Genomic DNA, 17,290 nt, shown 5'->3' with positions numbered 1-17,290 from the left:
CAGTGACGGTAGGAAAAATAAATAAAACTATCTATTGCAATGGCCCCGGCTAAGGAAAGGAGGAGTCGGGAATGGCTTCACTCACTTTAATGTGACAACAATGAAAACAATAATACAGTGGGTTGCTGCAGAGTGCAACTGCTATCACTTACTCCCAGCCTGTTCTCTCTCACTTCACTTGCTCGCTTCCCCCTCCATTACAGCCCACACGTCCAGATCGTCTCTTAAAGAGGCCGGAAATAATTACTGACATTATATTATTATTATAGCTCAGTACAGTGATCCCTCGCTACTTCGCACTTCAAACATTGTGCCCTCAGTCTATCGCGGATTTTTTTTTCAATTAAAAAAATAACAATAATAAATGCAGGATTTTATAAGAAATCTCCCATCCGATCATTTACAGCCTCTCTCTCTAACCAGGCAGCTGCAGTTTGTTAAAGTTAACGATGAGTGACAAAGGAGCTGCTTTGAACTTGCCAGAGAAGCATTTTCAAAGGCACCGACTCGTTTATCTTGTTAAACAATGGCTGTAGTGTGCTATGGGCTATGGCAACTCATTGTGTTGTGTTGTGTTCTGTTCTAAGCAGCATGAGTTGATTTGAGAGGACTCACTCAATGAAGCATTTAAATAAGAATTATACTTTAGGGGAAAAAAGGGGGAAACCATGTCTTATATGTATCGCTTTTCAATGCTAAATCTGAATAAATGCATTGAACACACCCCTCTACCATAGACTTCATAATGATATTGACGGTACACATTCCACGCCTTCAAATAGGGGGCCGTCCCACACGCTGCTTCAGTCGGTTGAAGTCGGTCACAGTTAATCTCAAACACATCCAGCGATCCAATGCCGGATTTAGGTTGAAAATGTACGAAAGCTGTACCGCATACAAACAGGAGGGCTTGTCTCAGGAGTGATTTGTTCAAGGATTCAAGGTAATTATTATAGTTTTTGTACCATGCATGCCTTTTAAAACGTTGTGAAAAAAATCAATGGGAGAAATCAACCGCTACGGCATTGGCGTCATTATTCGCAATATTTACAGAAAATAAGTGCTAACTGTCCGTTTTTTTGCTTTTAACCAAGACTCGAGAGTTTTACGTTCATATCTATAAATCAGGGATTTAAGCATTATTCAGAAGAATTTTCAACGTAAAAAGCTCTTTGTGGTGATAAGGCAGCGCCACAGTGGCTTAAAGACTAGCAGCACAATGGACACATTTACCTAAAATAAATGCTAACTGCTAGGTTCTTTGCTCTTTTAACAAAGAATCAAGACTGTTTTACATCCATATCTATGAAGAATTCAGGGATTTACACATTTATTCACAAGAATTTTCAACGTAAAAAGCTTTTTGTGGTGATAAAGCGGCGCCACAGTGGCTTAAAGACTAGCAGCACATTCGACACATTTACGTAAAATAAGTGCTAAATGCCCGGTTCTTTGCTCTTTGAACTAAAGAATCAAGGCTGTTTTATTCTATATCTGTAAAGAATTCAGGTATTTACGCATTTCTTCACAAGAAAATTCAACGTAGAAAGCTCTTTGTAGTGATAAGGTGGCGTCACAGTGGCTTCAAGACTAGCAGCATATTTGACATATTTACGTAAAATAAATGCTAACTGCCCCGTTCTTTGCTCTTTTAACAAAGAATCGAGACTGTTTCACGTCCATATCTATGAATAATTCAGGGATTCTCACATTTATTCACAAGAATTTTCAATGTAAAAAGCTCTTTGTGGTGATGAGGCTGCAGCTACATTGGCTTAAAGACTAGCAGCACATTCGACATATTTACTTAAAATAAATGCTAACTGCCCGTTTTTTTTTGTTTTGTTTTTTTGCTTTTAACCAAGAATCGAGACTGTTTTACTTCCATATCTATAAAGAATTTGTTGTGATCCGCGAATGCAGAGAACAAGATTGAACTCAATAACAGACAACAGAGGGGAAGCGTTCGGGGATTTAATAATCACAAATAAAACAAATCATGCGAACGCGGTAAAATGGGGTCTGTGACAAATAGGTCGATGGGGATCAAAAAAACGTGAAAACCGAGTGGAGGGCAGAGAGCCAAAAAGACAAACAAAAATACACTCAATACCTGGACAAGGTAGAGGATCACAAACTAAGACGTCCGACGAACTAGAGGGCAAATACAAAGCGACTCGAAAGCAGCGCGTGTTAATGGCGACCAGCAAGGGAAATATCTTGGCGTTCTTCTCCCGGATTGCCCGCATTTACATACAAAGTCTGATGAGCAGGGATTAGCTGCAGGTACATCGCCACGCCTCCACAGCCGGCTCTGCAACAAAAACAAATTCTGACAAGCAGCATAACGCGACAGAATTCAGGGATTTAAGCATTTATTCACAAGAATTTTCAACGTAAAAAGCTCTTTGTCTGTGTTTCGACTCGGTCAGCTTTGACAGAGATAGGCCCCCTATTAATCAGCCCCGCGCCCCGTGTTCTGTCAATATATTATGAAGTCTATGCCTCTACTTTGTGGATTTCGATTATCGTTTATTAACCGTGAAAAGCGAGGGATCACTGTATTCACTGTATTCAGTCATGTGTTTGTAGGTATAGTACTAGTACTGCTACTTCGGGAGAATTTCGCTACTTAACAAAAACTAATAAGATTCAAAATAAACGTACAGAAAAAAAATTATATTTGAAACTCACCTAGAGGAAGTGAAAGCATGTGTGTAGTAGCCAATCAAACGTGCGTTTGGTGGGGAGGGGATAAATGTAAGTCTCTTAATGATGGTAAAGTCAATTCTATCCTTACAATGTATGGGAAGGGAATCTAAATTACCTATATAATTGAACTTATTGTATAATACAAATAAAGTGGCATAAAATTGGTGAGGACAATTTGAACATCCTGAAAAATTGGTAGTGTTATGCCCCTACCATCCCTTTGCAAACCTACACCCTTGCTTGTGGCACACATCTACAGCAGATGTATGAGACTGTAGCGTCAGCTGCAAGTTACCTGGAAGGTATAGCTATGTTTGGTTGACAAGACGTGGAAAGCCCCCCCATCTCTCTCGGTTCCTTTCTGTCCACACAAAAGTCATGTGAGTTCGTTCTGCGAACCAATCACTTTGCAACTAAGCCGAAGGAAGGAAACCGCTGGCCAATCACAGGAAAAGCCCCTGCAGGAAATGACTGATAGAATTTGAACACTTCAAACCCTTTCTGCAGAATTCAGGGAAGACACAACTCATTGACCTTTTCTTCTTACTTTGGCCTTCTAAAATTCTTTCTAACCTTAAATTCAGTTGGTCCGTTTCTTCAGTCTCTTCTTCTCACAACAAACTCATGCTATTCAATTCTAATTCATTCTGACTATACATCTAACCTAGATCAAGGTACATGAGGCAAGAAAAATGCTATAGTGGGATTTGTTGACACCGGCATGTATGTTCCATCTGTGAGGAAGTCCACTGTGCGTAGTGTCACGCCGAGGGTCAAGATGTGTTTTCAGGAACAGAAGACATTTATGTAAGTAGAGCATCTTTCTGATATTGGATTGAGGTCTTGTGATTTTCAGCAGTCTTTTAAGGTGAATATGAAATAAAAGTTTATTTAGTTCAGTATCCAATAAAAATATATATATTACACAGATTCATTCACTTGGAAAAATACTGTTCAGTCCAGTTCCATTTTGTTAATTTTTTGTTTCACTCTGCGTAATGAATATTTTAGTTTCACTTTTGAAATGGAAAATTCTCAAGTACTTGCTTAGGGTTTTTTTTAATTACCTTTGTGTCATTTTATCATTATTTTCCGTCTATTGTTTTAGTGTTCAGTTTTTTCCAGAATGCTGTGACACAAGTGTGTACTTTTACTGTGGTATAAGAAATTCTTTAAATGATGAGATCACACAATTCATTGCTATGGTTTTTAATTCCCTGTCCATGGTATTAAAAATAAGTCGTTTCAGGCCACATGGGGGTTAGTGAAACTTGTAAAATGAAATTTCAGCTCAATAATCAAAATTTGCTTGTTGAAGACATAAGTGCACCAACATTATTCTGAAATTATTGTGTAATCAGGTGTTTTATATGAATGAAATATTTTTTAAATTATATTGTTCTTTATTGGATATTTCTTTATAAAAGTCAGTAAACAGTTTAATGACAAGATGTTTTTCATCAGATGTTTCTTACTTAAAGTACTTGTGACACAATAAAAAAATTAAATAGCATGATTATGTGAATTAAAAAATCATATTTTGAGACGATTCGACTATACACAGCAATTTGTGCAGATGACGAGAAATGAGTCTTTCAATTTGCCGTTTAGCTATTCCTATCGTTATGGCGTTCTAGTGCCACCATCTGTGCGATGACGTCGGCAGAGTAATAATTTCAGCCTATTTAGAATTCAGCCCAATGGAGGAGGAAGATTCAGAACGAGGAAAATAAGACAGAGACCAGCAAAATGTCATCATTGTTTTTATCTCTCTACTCCAATATTTTTACAGGATATTCTTTTTATCTAAGTATTTTACTGCAACGGCTAAATAAATTGTATGTTCATGACAAATAACAGTCTTGCGCTAAATGGAATATGAAATATTAAAAATGCATTTATTTAATCTGACAGGTCTCAATTTCTACATAATGGTCAAAACTGCCGACTTCTTAAATCTCCCGAACGGTATTTTATACCACCTGAGTTAGTCCAGCTTTTGTCATTTCCCTGCCGCAGTTTCAGAGACAGAGGAAAGAGCGTAAACAAAACAGGGGGAGTGAGAGCTAGATGACATGCTAACCCGAACCGAGCGGCTCTTCCAAGCATTTTTCTCGTCAGACACGGCGGTGGGGGTGATTGTTGTCACCGCACGGCCAGCCCCTGGTGGCGAGCAAGTTTCGGCTCGTCGTTTTGCTGCAGCCCCGGCAAGCAAGCAGACCTTGTCGCCGGGGACGTAGAGGGGAATGAATGCCGAAAATGGCGCATTCTCGGTGGACAAACCGGCAGACGTCTGAGCACGTGGCTGCCCAAGCCTGAGCCAAGTGTGGACCTCTCTAGGCGTGCACGTGAAGAGGGCCAAGGAGGCTGGAAATCTCGAACCAATTGAGAAACAGAGACAAGAGCGGGGTGCTCTCCGGGCCCAAGCCATGGATGGCGCTCTATAGGCAGGCACGCTTTTATCAGCCGGCGACCATGGTGAGCGGCAAGCCGCCGGTCGTCGACCGAGTGGCCTTCTCGGTGGACAGGGAGCATTGTCACCCACAAAATGCAAGCCACCTCCTTATTAAAACGTTTGCCATGATCCCAGTATTTGACAGAACATTAAACATGTAGCTTAACTCACTTCGTCATCCGTCCAATGGTCTCTAGATATTCGGACTTGTTTTGCCTATTCTTCAAGGTGAACAGGATCATTTGGAAATCCAAAAAGCCTCACATCACACTCCTCGGTGTAGTAACAAAAGCCTGCAGCACAATGGGCTGGTGTGACGCAGAAAATAAACGAATTGATCCGCGAAATCAGCTGAATCCGCAGTCCTTTTGCATAGTATAGTAATGGCTGTATTGCGAAGATGATTAGTCTGCTGACGTCACATTCACCTTCTTCCTCAATCCAGACTCCATTTTCATGGCGTGGGATTCAGAAAATTGAAATGAATATATCGATCGCTTCCACACACATCCAAGCGGTCCATTTCATTCAGGAACATAAAATACCGCGTGTAATATGAAATAAACATGCTTTTTTTGTGTCACAGTCACTTTCGTCTTGATCATTGTTGACATGGCGTAACGCTCCATGCCATGTCAGTTATTACCACATGAATGCGTTGTGTTAGAAAATGAGACATTTCCAGGAAGTGTTTTAGTTTAGTCTGTCTGACAAGAGGGGAGGATGGGCGTTAAATCTTTTTAGTCTTCCTGCCTTGTGCTCTTACACGTTACCTCATTATTTGCTAAATACTGTATACAGTATATAACTTTGTTTAACGAAGTGATGGCAGTTGGTTACACTAAAAGGTATTAAATCTTTTTTTGTTTTAAACGTTTACAGAAAGTGACAGCTGACACATCTTCGAAATGTGTCAGCAAACGTGAATGTGGAGGAACTGAATTTTATATTTGAATTTTCTGTTGGAAAAAAAATATAAATTGTGTATTGCACTTTGCCGTTTCATCAGAAGAGAGGTTTAAAATTAAATAATTCACTGTCAAGTAAGCAAATTTAAGATGCAAATGTTTTTCTCTGAGTGACAAGAGAGGGACAGCCATAGGACCCATGCATGCTCTTGGAAGTCAAATCTTTTATTTTGCCTAAACACGCAATGCACGTGTTATACGGATGCCTTCTTATCATATAACGGGGTGACTCAGCTTCTGAGTGCAGCATTCTTTGCTACTTACTTGCAAGGATGGGAACTGTTCATTGGTATTAAAAAGTATCTTAACCTTTTGGAATTTCTCACATTTCTGCATAAAATCCCCATCAAATGTGGTCTGATCTTTGTCAAAATCACACAGATGTAAAAACAGTGTCTGCTTTAACTAAAACCACCCAAACATTTATAGGTTTTCATATTTTAATGAGGATAGCATGCAAACAATGACAGAAGGGGGAAAAATAAGTAAGAACCCTATGCCTAAGGAGTCTTAAAAAGCAATTGAAACCAATTTTTACCAAGCAATTTAAGTCAGGTGTGTGCCCAATCACTGATGTGTGGTTTAAAGCTGCCCTGCCCACTACACCTGGTAAGAATTGTCTTGATTGCCTTGAATTGTCTAATGTGCATCATGGCTCGGTCAAAAGAGCTGTCTGAAGACCTGAGATCAAGGATTGTTGATTTTTATAAAGCTGGGAAAGGATACAAAACCATCTCTAAAAGTCTGGCTGTTCATCAATCGACAGTCAGAGAAGTTGCCTACAAATCTAGCGCGTTTGGCACTGTTGCTTCTCTCCCAAGGAGTGGCCATCCACCAAAGATGACGCCAAGAGTTCAGTGCAGAATACTCAAAGAGGTAAAAAAAAAAAAAAGAACCCTACACAGTCTGCTCAAGACTTACAGAAACCTACTGGCACAGTCCAATATATCTGAGCACACATCAAGTATACAGTATGTCATCAACTATGGCCAAGAATGGTGTTCATGGGAGGACTCCACGGAGGAAACCCCTACTGTCTAAAAGAAACATTGTTGCTCGTTTTAATGTTCGCAAAAAGGCACTTGGACACTTCACAGAAGTTTTGGCAAAATGTTTTGTGGACTGATGAAACTAAAGTTGAATTGTTTGGGAGTAACACACAACATCATGTGTGGAGGGAAAAATGGAACAACTCACCAACATCAACATCTCATCCCCACTGTGAAGCATCGTGGAGGGAGCATCATGATTTGGGGCTGTTTTGCTGCCTCAGACCCTGGGAAACTTGCAATCATTAATGCTAAAAAGCTAAGCTAAAAAGAGGATGAATGCTGCAAAAAGAAAATGATCAAAAACACAAAAGTAAATGAACTTCAGAATGGTTTCAGAAAAACAAAATACACGTTCTAGAGTGGTCAAGTCAAAGTCCAGACTTAAACCCCATTGAGATGCTGTGGCATGACCTAAAGACAGTGATTCATGCCAAACATCCCAGGAATCGGACTGAATTACAGCAGTTTTGTATGGAAGACTGGGTCAAGATTAGTCCTGATCGATGTCTAATACTGTTCTGCAGCTACAGGAAGCGTCTGGTTGAAGGTATTGCTGCCAAAGGTTGGGGGGGGGGGGGCGCTTGGGGGGTGCACAAATTATTAAATGTGATGGTTCACTTACTTATTTTCCCCCTTTTGTCATTGTTTGCATACTATCCTCATTAAAATATGAAAACATATAAATATTTGCGTGGTTTTAGTTAAAGCAGACAGTTTTTTTAATCCGTGTGATTTTGACAAAGATCAGATCACATTTGATGGTGATTTTATGCAGAAATGTGAGAAATTCCAAAAGGTTCAGATACTTTGTCATACCACTGTATGAATGCACAGTCACGTGATCTCTGATATGCATGTTTGCAAATGAAACATCTAACTTGCATTCGGTTTGTTTATGCTTTTTCACCCCTCATTGCTTTCTTTATATGTAGTGTATTTAAAAAATCTCAAATTAAAATCTAATTATAGTTTAACAAAATGCAAACAAAAAGCTTTATGCAAATAGATGAAAGCATTGTTACTTTATTAACTGAATTAAAAGCAGTATTCTTGCTTTTTGGTTGATTGTGTCTGCCTCACAGTTTTGTGGTTCTAGATTCTAACCTTTGTAGTGCAGATCTGTATTTAGTGTGAATGCATGGGTTTTCTCCTAATACTCCGTCTGCATACGATAAACATGCATTATAGATTCAATGAAGACTTGAAAGAGTTGTGGAGGGTAAGCAGCACTAAATGGATGGACAGTTGGTTTTAGCAATGTTAGCTGGTTAATCAATGTCCTTCAGTCAGTACTTCTGAAATTGTGGGGCACCCCCAGAGCGATGCTGGGGGTGGCACATGTGACCTCGGGACCTTTGCCATACTAGAATGAAGTGTAATTGCCATCCACTCAGTGGGTGGCAGTGGCGTTCTCATTTTCAGAGTGTGCGCAATATTTTTGAACCAAGCAAGAGCACGCAGCAAAGAGCACTGGAGATACAGTGCCTTGCAAAAGTATTCGGCCCCCTTGAATCTTGCACCCTTTCGCCACATTTCAGGCTTCAAACAAAGATATGAAATTTAATTTTTTTGTCAAGAATCAACAACAAGTGGGACACAATCGTGAAGTGGAACAACATTTACTGGATAATTTAAACTTTTTTAACAAATAAAAAACTGAAAAGTGGGGCATGCAATATTATTCGGCCCCTTTACTTTCAGTGCAGCAAACTCACTCCAGAAGTTCAGTGAGGATCTCTGAATGATCCAATGTTGTCCTAAATGACCGATGATGATAAATAGAATCCACCTGTGTGTAATCAAGTCTCCGTATAAATGCACCTGCTCTGTGATAGTCTCAGGGTTCTGTTTAAAGTGCAGAGAGCATTATGAAAACCAAGGAACACACCAGGCAGGTCCGAGATACTGTTGTGGAGAAGTTTAAAGCCGGATTTGGATACAAAAAGATTTCCCAAGCTTTAAACATCTCAAGGAGCACTGTGCAAGCCATCATATTGAAATGGAAGGAGCATCAGACCACTGCAAATCTACCAAGACCCGGCCGTCCTTCCAAACTTTCTTCTCAGACAAGGAGAAAACTGATCAGAGATGCAGCCAAGAGGCCCATGATCACTCTGGATGAACTGCAGAGATCTACAGCTGAGGTGGGAGAGTCTGTCCATAGGACAACAATCATTCGTACACTGCACAAATCTGGCCTTTATGGAAGAGTGGCAAGAAGAAAGCCATTTCTCAAAGATATCCATAAAAAGTCTCGTTTAAAGTTTGCCACAAGCCACCTGGGAGACACACCAAACATGTGGAAGAAGGTGCTCTAGTCAGATGAAACCAAAATTGAACTTTTTGGCCACAATGCAAAACGATATGTTTGGCGTAAAAGCAACACAGCTCATCACCCTGAACACACCATCCCCACTGTCAAACATGGTGGTGGCAGCATCATGGTTTGGGCCTGATTTTCTTCAGCAGGGACAGGGAAGATGGTTAAAATTGACGGGAAGATGGATGCAGCCAAATACAGGAACATTCTGGAAAAAAAACCTGTTGGTATCTGCACAAGACCTGAGACTGGGACGGAGATTTATCTTCCAACAGGACAATGATCCAAAAAATAAAGCCAAATCTACAATGGAATGGTTAAAAAATAAACGTATCCAGGTGTTAGAATGGCCAAGTCAAAGTCCAGACCTGAATCCAATCGAGAATCTGTGGAAAGAGCTGAAGACTGCTGTTCACAAACACTCTCCATCCAACCTCACTGAGCTCGAGCTGTTTTGCAAGGAAGAATGGGCAAGAATGTCAGTCTCTCGATGTGCAAAACTGATAGAAACATACCCCAAGCGACTTGCAGCTGTAATTGAAGTAAAAGGTGGCGCTACAAAGTATTAACGCAAGGGGGCCGAATAATATTGCACGCCCCACTTTTCAGTTTTTTATTTGTTAAAAAAGTTTAAATTATCCAATAAATTTTGTTCCACTTCACGATTGTGTCCCACTTGTTGTTGATTCTTGACAAAAAATTTAAATTTTATATCTTTATGTTTGAAGCCTGAAATGTGGCGAAAGGTTGCAAGGTTCAAGGGGGCCGAATACTATTGCAAGGCACTGTATAAAGAGCTCAGACAAGGAAATATGACAAAGTGTATCTAGTGTTTGGCTTTTGGCTTTGACTTTTAATACAGTGGGAGACGAGGAAAGACCAGTCTGTTTACTGTGTCTAAAAATTTTGGCAGTGGACAGCAGGAAGCCAAACCAATTAAGAAGTCACTTAAAGACATTAGACCCCAATCACATTGATAAGCCGCTTGATTATTTTTTTCAGCGTAAACATGCCGAATATTGCCAACAATCATCCCGCTTTGTCAGTGTTCATCAGTAGACCAGCGAGCACTGTTGGCATCCTCTAAGGTGGCATACCATGTTGTTCAGTGCAAAATTGTTAATAGTTAATGTTACTTTCAATTTGAATATATTCTCATTTATTGATTTTATTGAAATTTATTTTTCAGTATCAAATGGTCAAAAAATGTACTTTGAAAGTAGTTTTACTGTTTGGATGTGAGGTTTTTTTTTTTTTTTTTTTTTTTTTCAGGCAAAGTGATGCGCTATAAGTCTTTTCCGTTACAAACGAAACAACGTTAATAAAGTTATACTGTACTTTATTGTCAGTTGATCTATATCACTTATTTTCTTTAATATTAAAAAAGGACACAATGTTATGCAGAGGTGTAGTTATAATAATATTGTAAAAAGAAATGATACTATAGTTACAATGGCGGCAGAGAGTTAGGGGGGCGCGAAACAGTTTCCACGGGGGGACATAGAATAATTTAAAAGCACTGCCTTAAAATGCATGTGACACAATTAACAAAAATCTTAACTAGCATTATTATTGCAGTTAAAATAATATTTTGAGATGATTCGACTATGCACAACAATTTGGCAAAGCACAGATGATGAGAAATGAGTCCTTAAATCTGCCATTTAGCTCCTCCTGTCATTATAGCGCTCTGACGCCTCCTTCTTGATGACGACATTAGAAAAAGAGCGATTTCAGTGGATTTATCATTGAGCACAATGGAGGAGGAAGCATTTTTCATCAATTCTGGTTGAAGTGTGAATTTTTCGAACAATATTGTCATTCCAGAGGAAGTATGTGATGTACAGCCATATACGTTTGAATCGTATTTGAAGGAGGGGGAAGATTCAGAATGAGAAAAAAGTCGACAGAGATAACAAACACGAGGCTGATGATTAGAGCCAACTGCAAATGTCATCATTGTTTTTAGCTCTCTACTCCAATATTTTTACATGATATTCTTTGTATCTAAGTATTTTTCCCTGATTGCTAAATAATTTGTATGGTCATGACAAATAACATTCTTGTGCTAAATAGATTATGAAATATTAAAAATGCATTTATTCAGTACAACAGGGCTAAATTATTGCATAATGGTCAAAACTGCCGACATCTTAAACCCCTCGAAAAGTATTTTATGCCACTGAAGTAAGTCCGGCTCTTGTCATTTCCTGCGGGGTCATGGAGACGGAAGAAAGATCGTAAACAAAAGAGGAGAGTAAGAGCTAGGCTACATGCTAACCAAATCCGAGAGGTTCTTCCAAGTCTCTTCCCCGCCTTTCAAACATAAAAAATCACACAAAACTACCCCGACTCATGTCACACACGGTAGGGGGGTGATTGCCTTCACCGATCGGCCAGCCACCGGCGGCAAGCAGGGTTCGGCTCGTCGTTCCCCTGCTGCAGCCCCAGCAGGCAGGCAGTGCTTGTCGCCAGGGACGCAGCAGGGGAATGAAAGTCGAAAATGGCGCATTCTCGGTGGACAAAACGGCCAAAGTTGGAGCGCATAACTACCCGAGCCCAAGCCGAGTGTTGCGCTCTCTAGGCAGGCATGTGAAGAGGGCCGAGGGGGGTGGAAGTCTCGACACAATCAAGAAGCGGAGACAAGTGTGTTGGGCTCCTCGAGCCAAAGCCGAGGATAGCGCTCTACAGGCAGGCACGCGAAGAGGGCCGAGGGGGGTAGAAGTCTTGTCACAATCGAGAACTGGAGACGGGAGCGCGTGGCTGTCCGAGCATGGGCGCTCCCGCCTACAACGGCTGGCGACCTTGGTGTGCGACAAGCCGCCAGTTGTCACCCAAGGGAGGCGGCCACGCCCGCCTTTTCGATGGACAGGGAGCATTGTCACCATGAAAATGCAAGCCGCCTCCTTATTAAAACTAAAGGTGTGTGAAATTTCCGATCCTAAGATTATTCTCGATTTGGCCGCTGAAGATTCGAGAACGATTCACGAACATCCATTCCGATTATTTAAATATGCTAAGTAAAGCGGAACTAAATCACAGTCAGCGCGGTCTTCGGGACACAATGAGAAACGGACCAAGAGTAGACATCCACATTCCACAACTCATGCCGCTAGATGAAAAAAACGCCGACAGCCGCTACAAACAACGCCCAGTTGCTACAAACTTCGCCCATGTTGCTACAAACTACGCCCACATAATGTTACAGTAGATCACATTTATATAGAGCTAGATGTGAAATGACAGACTTGGCGGTGTTAGCACATGTATAGAGAACTAGATGCAAAATGACAAACTTGCTGGCGTTAGTAAACAGTCGCCATCTTAAAGCAGTAGGAAGGCTCTGTTGCAGCTAACCTAATTAACTTTTTATCTAAAATACTCCTAAATCGGCCAAATCTTGACTTGAATCTATCTTTAAATGATGGAACAGTTTTTAAACTTTCACATGTCGAAAGTTGGTAGAAGGGAAATTATGGAATAACCAGAGCAATTTTAACAACTTTAACAGTTGATTCACAACATTAATTGAATGTAGTTTAAAGCTGCTGATACAGAATGAGGACTTGAGTATTTTATTTACTGTTTTGAACTGTTAACTTGATACTGAATAGTAGTGTATTTAAGCCTGAGAGGATTTTTGTACTATTTTTATAACTAATGTGGGAAACATTAAAAGCAACTAATAGCTGGGAGGTTGTGCATCAATAATCAGTGTTGTCACAGATTACTTAAAAAAGTAATTTAATTACTGATTACTGATTACACCTCAAAAAAGTAATCTAGTTACTTTACCGATTACTTTATTATCAAAGTAACTAAGTTACTTTAAAAGTAACATCTGTTACTTTTTACCAGTTTTTCTCCTTTTGCTGCCTCAACATAAAAATGACAACCAAAAAATGTCATCATAATTAATTGAATTTTTCACATAAGGCTTAATCTTTGAGTTAGCGGGGGTTTAATTAGTCGATGGAGTTGATTTCAACCACCATTGACTCGCGCTAGCTTAGCCACCCCGGAGCCCTGAAACTAACAAATACCTGACAAACTGCACGGAATTTGTTCAAATCAACTCCAACGACTAAATAAACCCCCGCTAACTCCAAGATAAAGTCTAATGCCAAAAATTCTGAAATTCCCCTTTAAAATAAAGACCTAGCTGTTAAAATATTGTCTATAAAAGTTGTAAAGCAATAAAACAAACAACAAAAATGAATGAAATGAACAAGAATCCTACAACGTATTTCATAATGGGTCAAAATCATTTTTCGAGCAGATCATTTGACTAGCACCTAAGACACTAGCTTTTGCTTTGCTAAGCCAAAACTACACCTGTGGAGGCAAGATGGATATTTAGAATTTCTGTAAACCTAAGCTTTCAAACGCAACCAACAACAACTGAGCTTGAACAGGTTTATATATATGTATATATACAGTATTGGCCAAAAGTTTGGCGACACCTCAAAGGTGGATACTTTGAAGAATATAGAATATAAAACCGGTTTTCAGTTATTTCACTTTTTTCGGCCATTCCACATGTTCGTTCATAGTTTTGATGTATTCAGAGAGGATTTACAATAGTCGTGAAAATATATAAAACGGAAAAATGTTTAGGTGTGTCCAAACTTTTGACTTTTGTTTGTCATCAACATGCTTTACCCCCAGCCCCACAAAAGTAAAACCCCGCCTATGGTTACAAACACTGACAATAAAATGTGCATAAAGGCTGGTTACAAACTGTAGAAGTGCTGGCTGTCTTGTAACCTGTAGGCTGTTTAGGGTTTTGTCGCGTTGTACTGTAATTCCAAGTGCTTCTTTTTTGATTTAGCGACCGACAGTCATTTTCAGCCAGCGTAAAGTTTGCAACACACGGAGATATTTTTGTCATCTTTACTGGACAGAAATGTGAAGTAATGGCTGTATTTCCAGTGAGCAAAGGCATCCATTTGCGGTATATATCCTGCCTTTCACTGTTAGCCTCGCTGCCTCATCAGAATACTATGTTGTTGACCGCCGTGGCAGACAGGGCTCAGCCTCAGACATCACCGTAATACACGTGACACGTTTTTTTTCCCCCCCGATGAGAAATGCTCTTCGTACATGACTACAGTATTCTTCATTCTACATACATTATGAGGCAAAAACAAAATAGTAACGCACAGGCACTAGAGAAACTAACTTTAATCGGATTACTGGCTTGGAAAAATGAACGCGTTAGATTACTCGTTACTGAAGAAAGTAATCAGCATTATTGACAACACTGTCAATAATCGATTTATAATTGAATCGTAGCCTCTGAATCGTAGTCGAATCGTGAGGCGCCCCAAGATTCCCACCTCTAATTAAAATGTGTGCTATAATCCCAGTATTTGACATAATATAAAACTAGTAGCCTGGTACTCCATACTCACCGCTGTTCCACTTATTGAGTCTGGCCACCATTAAGCGGATAAAATTTCCAGGGCTGAGCAAGCCACAGCAAACAGACAGCGGAGTGGACCAATCAGCGACGGGTGGATTTGACGTTAGAAATGCGAAGAGGGACTTGCGTGCGGAAGTAAACATACGAGGAGATCGGAGTTTATTCAACATGGCTAGCGCGAGACAGACTGTTGTTACTGACTTGTGTCGATGTGTTTTTGGTCATTTAAAGCTGATTTTACCGTGGATTGGAACATATTCTCGGCTCTCCTGTTCGCCATCTCTGTTGTTGTGGAGACGACTTCGAAGAGTGACGTTGCTCGTTAAGAACACGTCACGCAAATAAACAAATCTGATTTGACGATTGATTTTGTACTTGCTTGAGAGGCCGTTAATGGGCTGGGTCCCAGACTATTCTCTCAGTGTTTGAAAAATACAGCGAGAACAGTCTGGCCGTGCCAGACAATAAAACTAGGGCTGTGAAACAGTTAAAAATTTTAATCGAGTTAATTACAGCTTAAAAATTAATTAATCGTAATTAATCGCAATTCAAACCATCTATAAAATATGCCATATTTTTCTGTAAATTATTGTTGGAATGGAAAGATAAGACACAAGACGGATATATACATTCAACATACGGTACATAAGTACTGTATTTGTTTATTATAACAATAAATCAACAAGATGGCATTAGCATTATTAACATTCTGTTAAAGCGAACCATGGATAGAAAGACTTGTAGTTCTTGAAAGATAAATGTTAGTGCAAGTTATAGAAATTCTTTATTAAAACCCCTCTTAATGTTTTCGTTTTAATAAAATATGTAAAATTTTCAATCAAAAAATAAACTAGTAGCTCGCCATTGTTGATGTCAATAATTACACAGTGCTTATGGTGCTGAAACCCATAAAATCAATCGCACCCAAGCGCCAGCAGAGAGAAACAAAACACCAAAGAACACAGGTAACAAGTGGACATTACACTTTGCTGTCATTTTAATCTGTTTGAGTGGGGCATGTGCGTTAAATGCGTCAAATATTTTAACGTGATTAATTTAAAAAATTAATTACCGCCCGTTAAAGCGATAATTTTGACAGCCCTATATAAAACACGTAGTTTATTCACCTTCTTGTCCGTCCAATGGTCCCTCGATTGTCGGACCTGCCCATTCTTCGCGGTGAACAGGATATTTTGAAAACCCAGAAAGGCTCACACCACTCTCCCTGTTGTAGCAACAAAAGCCTGCAGCACATTGGTCTGGCGTGACGCAAAAAATAAAACGAATTAATCCGCAAACTCAGCTGAATCCGCAGTCCTTTTGCATATAATAGTGTGGCTGTATAGTGAAGATGATGTCTCCCTTCGACGTCACATCCGCCATCTTCCTCAATCCGAGATTTTGGCCGGAAGTCTCTCATTTTCGTAGTGCGGGATTCAAAAAATTGAATAAATATATTGATCAGTTTTGCACCACATCCAAGTGGCCCATTTCAGTCAGGAGCATAAAATACCACGTGCAATTTTTTTTTGGTGTCACATGCACTATAAGTATTTAGACTGCAGCCACTTTAACAAGAGAAAAGTGATGAAAACATTACAATAATATCAGGCTGTTCACATTTAAAAGTGTTACTCAACTATTGTTTTCCAGCTCAGCCTGTAGCCGGTGTGTTAGTTTGTTAGAATAAGTGAGTGCAACAGGAATTCCAGCCCTCCGGTTGATAAGCAGCAGGAGAACCCGGATCTCTGCCACACTGATAATTTGATAGTATTGGTTTACACACTAGAGAAGAAACCACGCATTTCTTCTGAGTGTGATCTTACAGCTGCTCCACCCTGATGAATGACAGGGTTTTAATCTTTTATTTACAGTCCGTTTCAATCCATTTGAAATACCGATCATTCTTGAGGAATGACTCATTGGTTCACTTTTCATTTTCAACATTTAAAATCACAAAATGACTCATACTCTTTGCCCTCAGTGCATTTTAAACAATTCCTATAAACTGGATTTAGTAACGGTTTGATTCTCAGTGGATTTATTGCTTTGGCGCTATAATCAATCCTTTCTTGAAAAGGAATTTAACTGGAAAAACTTGTTCCAGAGTCGAATTTTCACTAAAGCAAAATGTTTTGACTGTAATTTGTATCCTATTCACAGGCATGTAGGGAGAGCATTACTGTCATCTAGTGGTGTATCAGTGATACATCTTCTTAAGTGTTGTGATAATACTTTTAGTAGTTTATGCAATTGTTAAGTACTCACAACAATAGCTACTGCCACAAAATATACAGCTAGAAACACACAAGCACAGAAAGTCATTAGGCAATGTGACAGGGAAGGGGATATGTGACA

At 39.7% G+C, this 17,290-nt stretch overlaps 1 protein-coding gene across 1 annotated transcript in view; it reads left to right on the top strand.

Moving 5' to 3' along the window:
- Positions 1-3,227: 3,227 nt before the first annotated feature.
- sh3bp2 (SH3-domain binding protein 2) overlaps positions 3,228-17,290 on the top strand; it is a 42,406-nt gene continuing 28,343 nt past the window's right edge. The window contains exon 1 of the mRNA XM_057818051.1: positions 3,228-3,519. Within this exon, the coding sequence (XP_057674034.1) occupies positions 3,434-3,519 (86 nt within the window). The 5' untranslated portion in view covers positions 3,228-3,433. The remainder of the gene's footprint in view (positions 3,520-17,290) is intronic.

This window comes from Corythoichthys intestinalis, chromosome 17 (genome assembly GCF_030265065.1).
Source record: "Corythoichthys intestinalis isolate RoL2023-P3 chromosome 17, ASM3026506v1, whole genome shotgun sequence".
In the NCBI taxonomy this organism is placed as follows: Eukaryota; Metazoa; Chordata; class Actinopteri; order Syngnathiformes; family Syngnathidae; genus Corythoichthys; species Corythoichthys intestinalis.
Note: the sequence above shows the minus strand (reverse complement) of the source record. Positions and strands in the feature narration are given on the sequence as shown.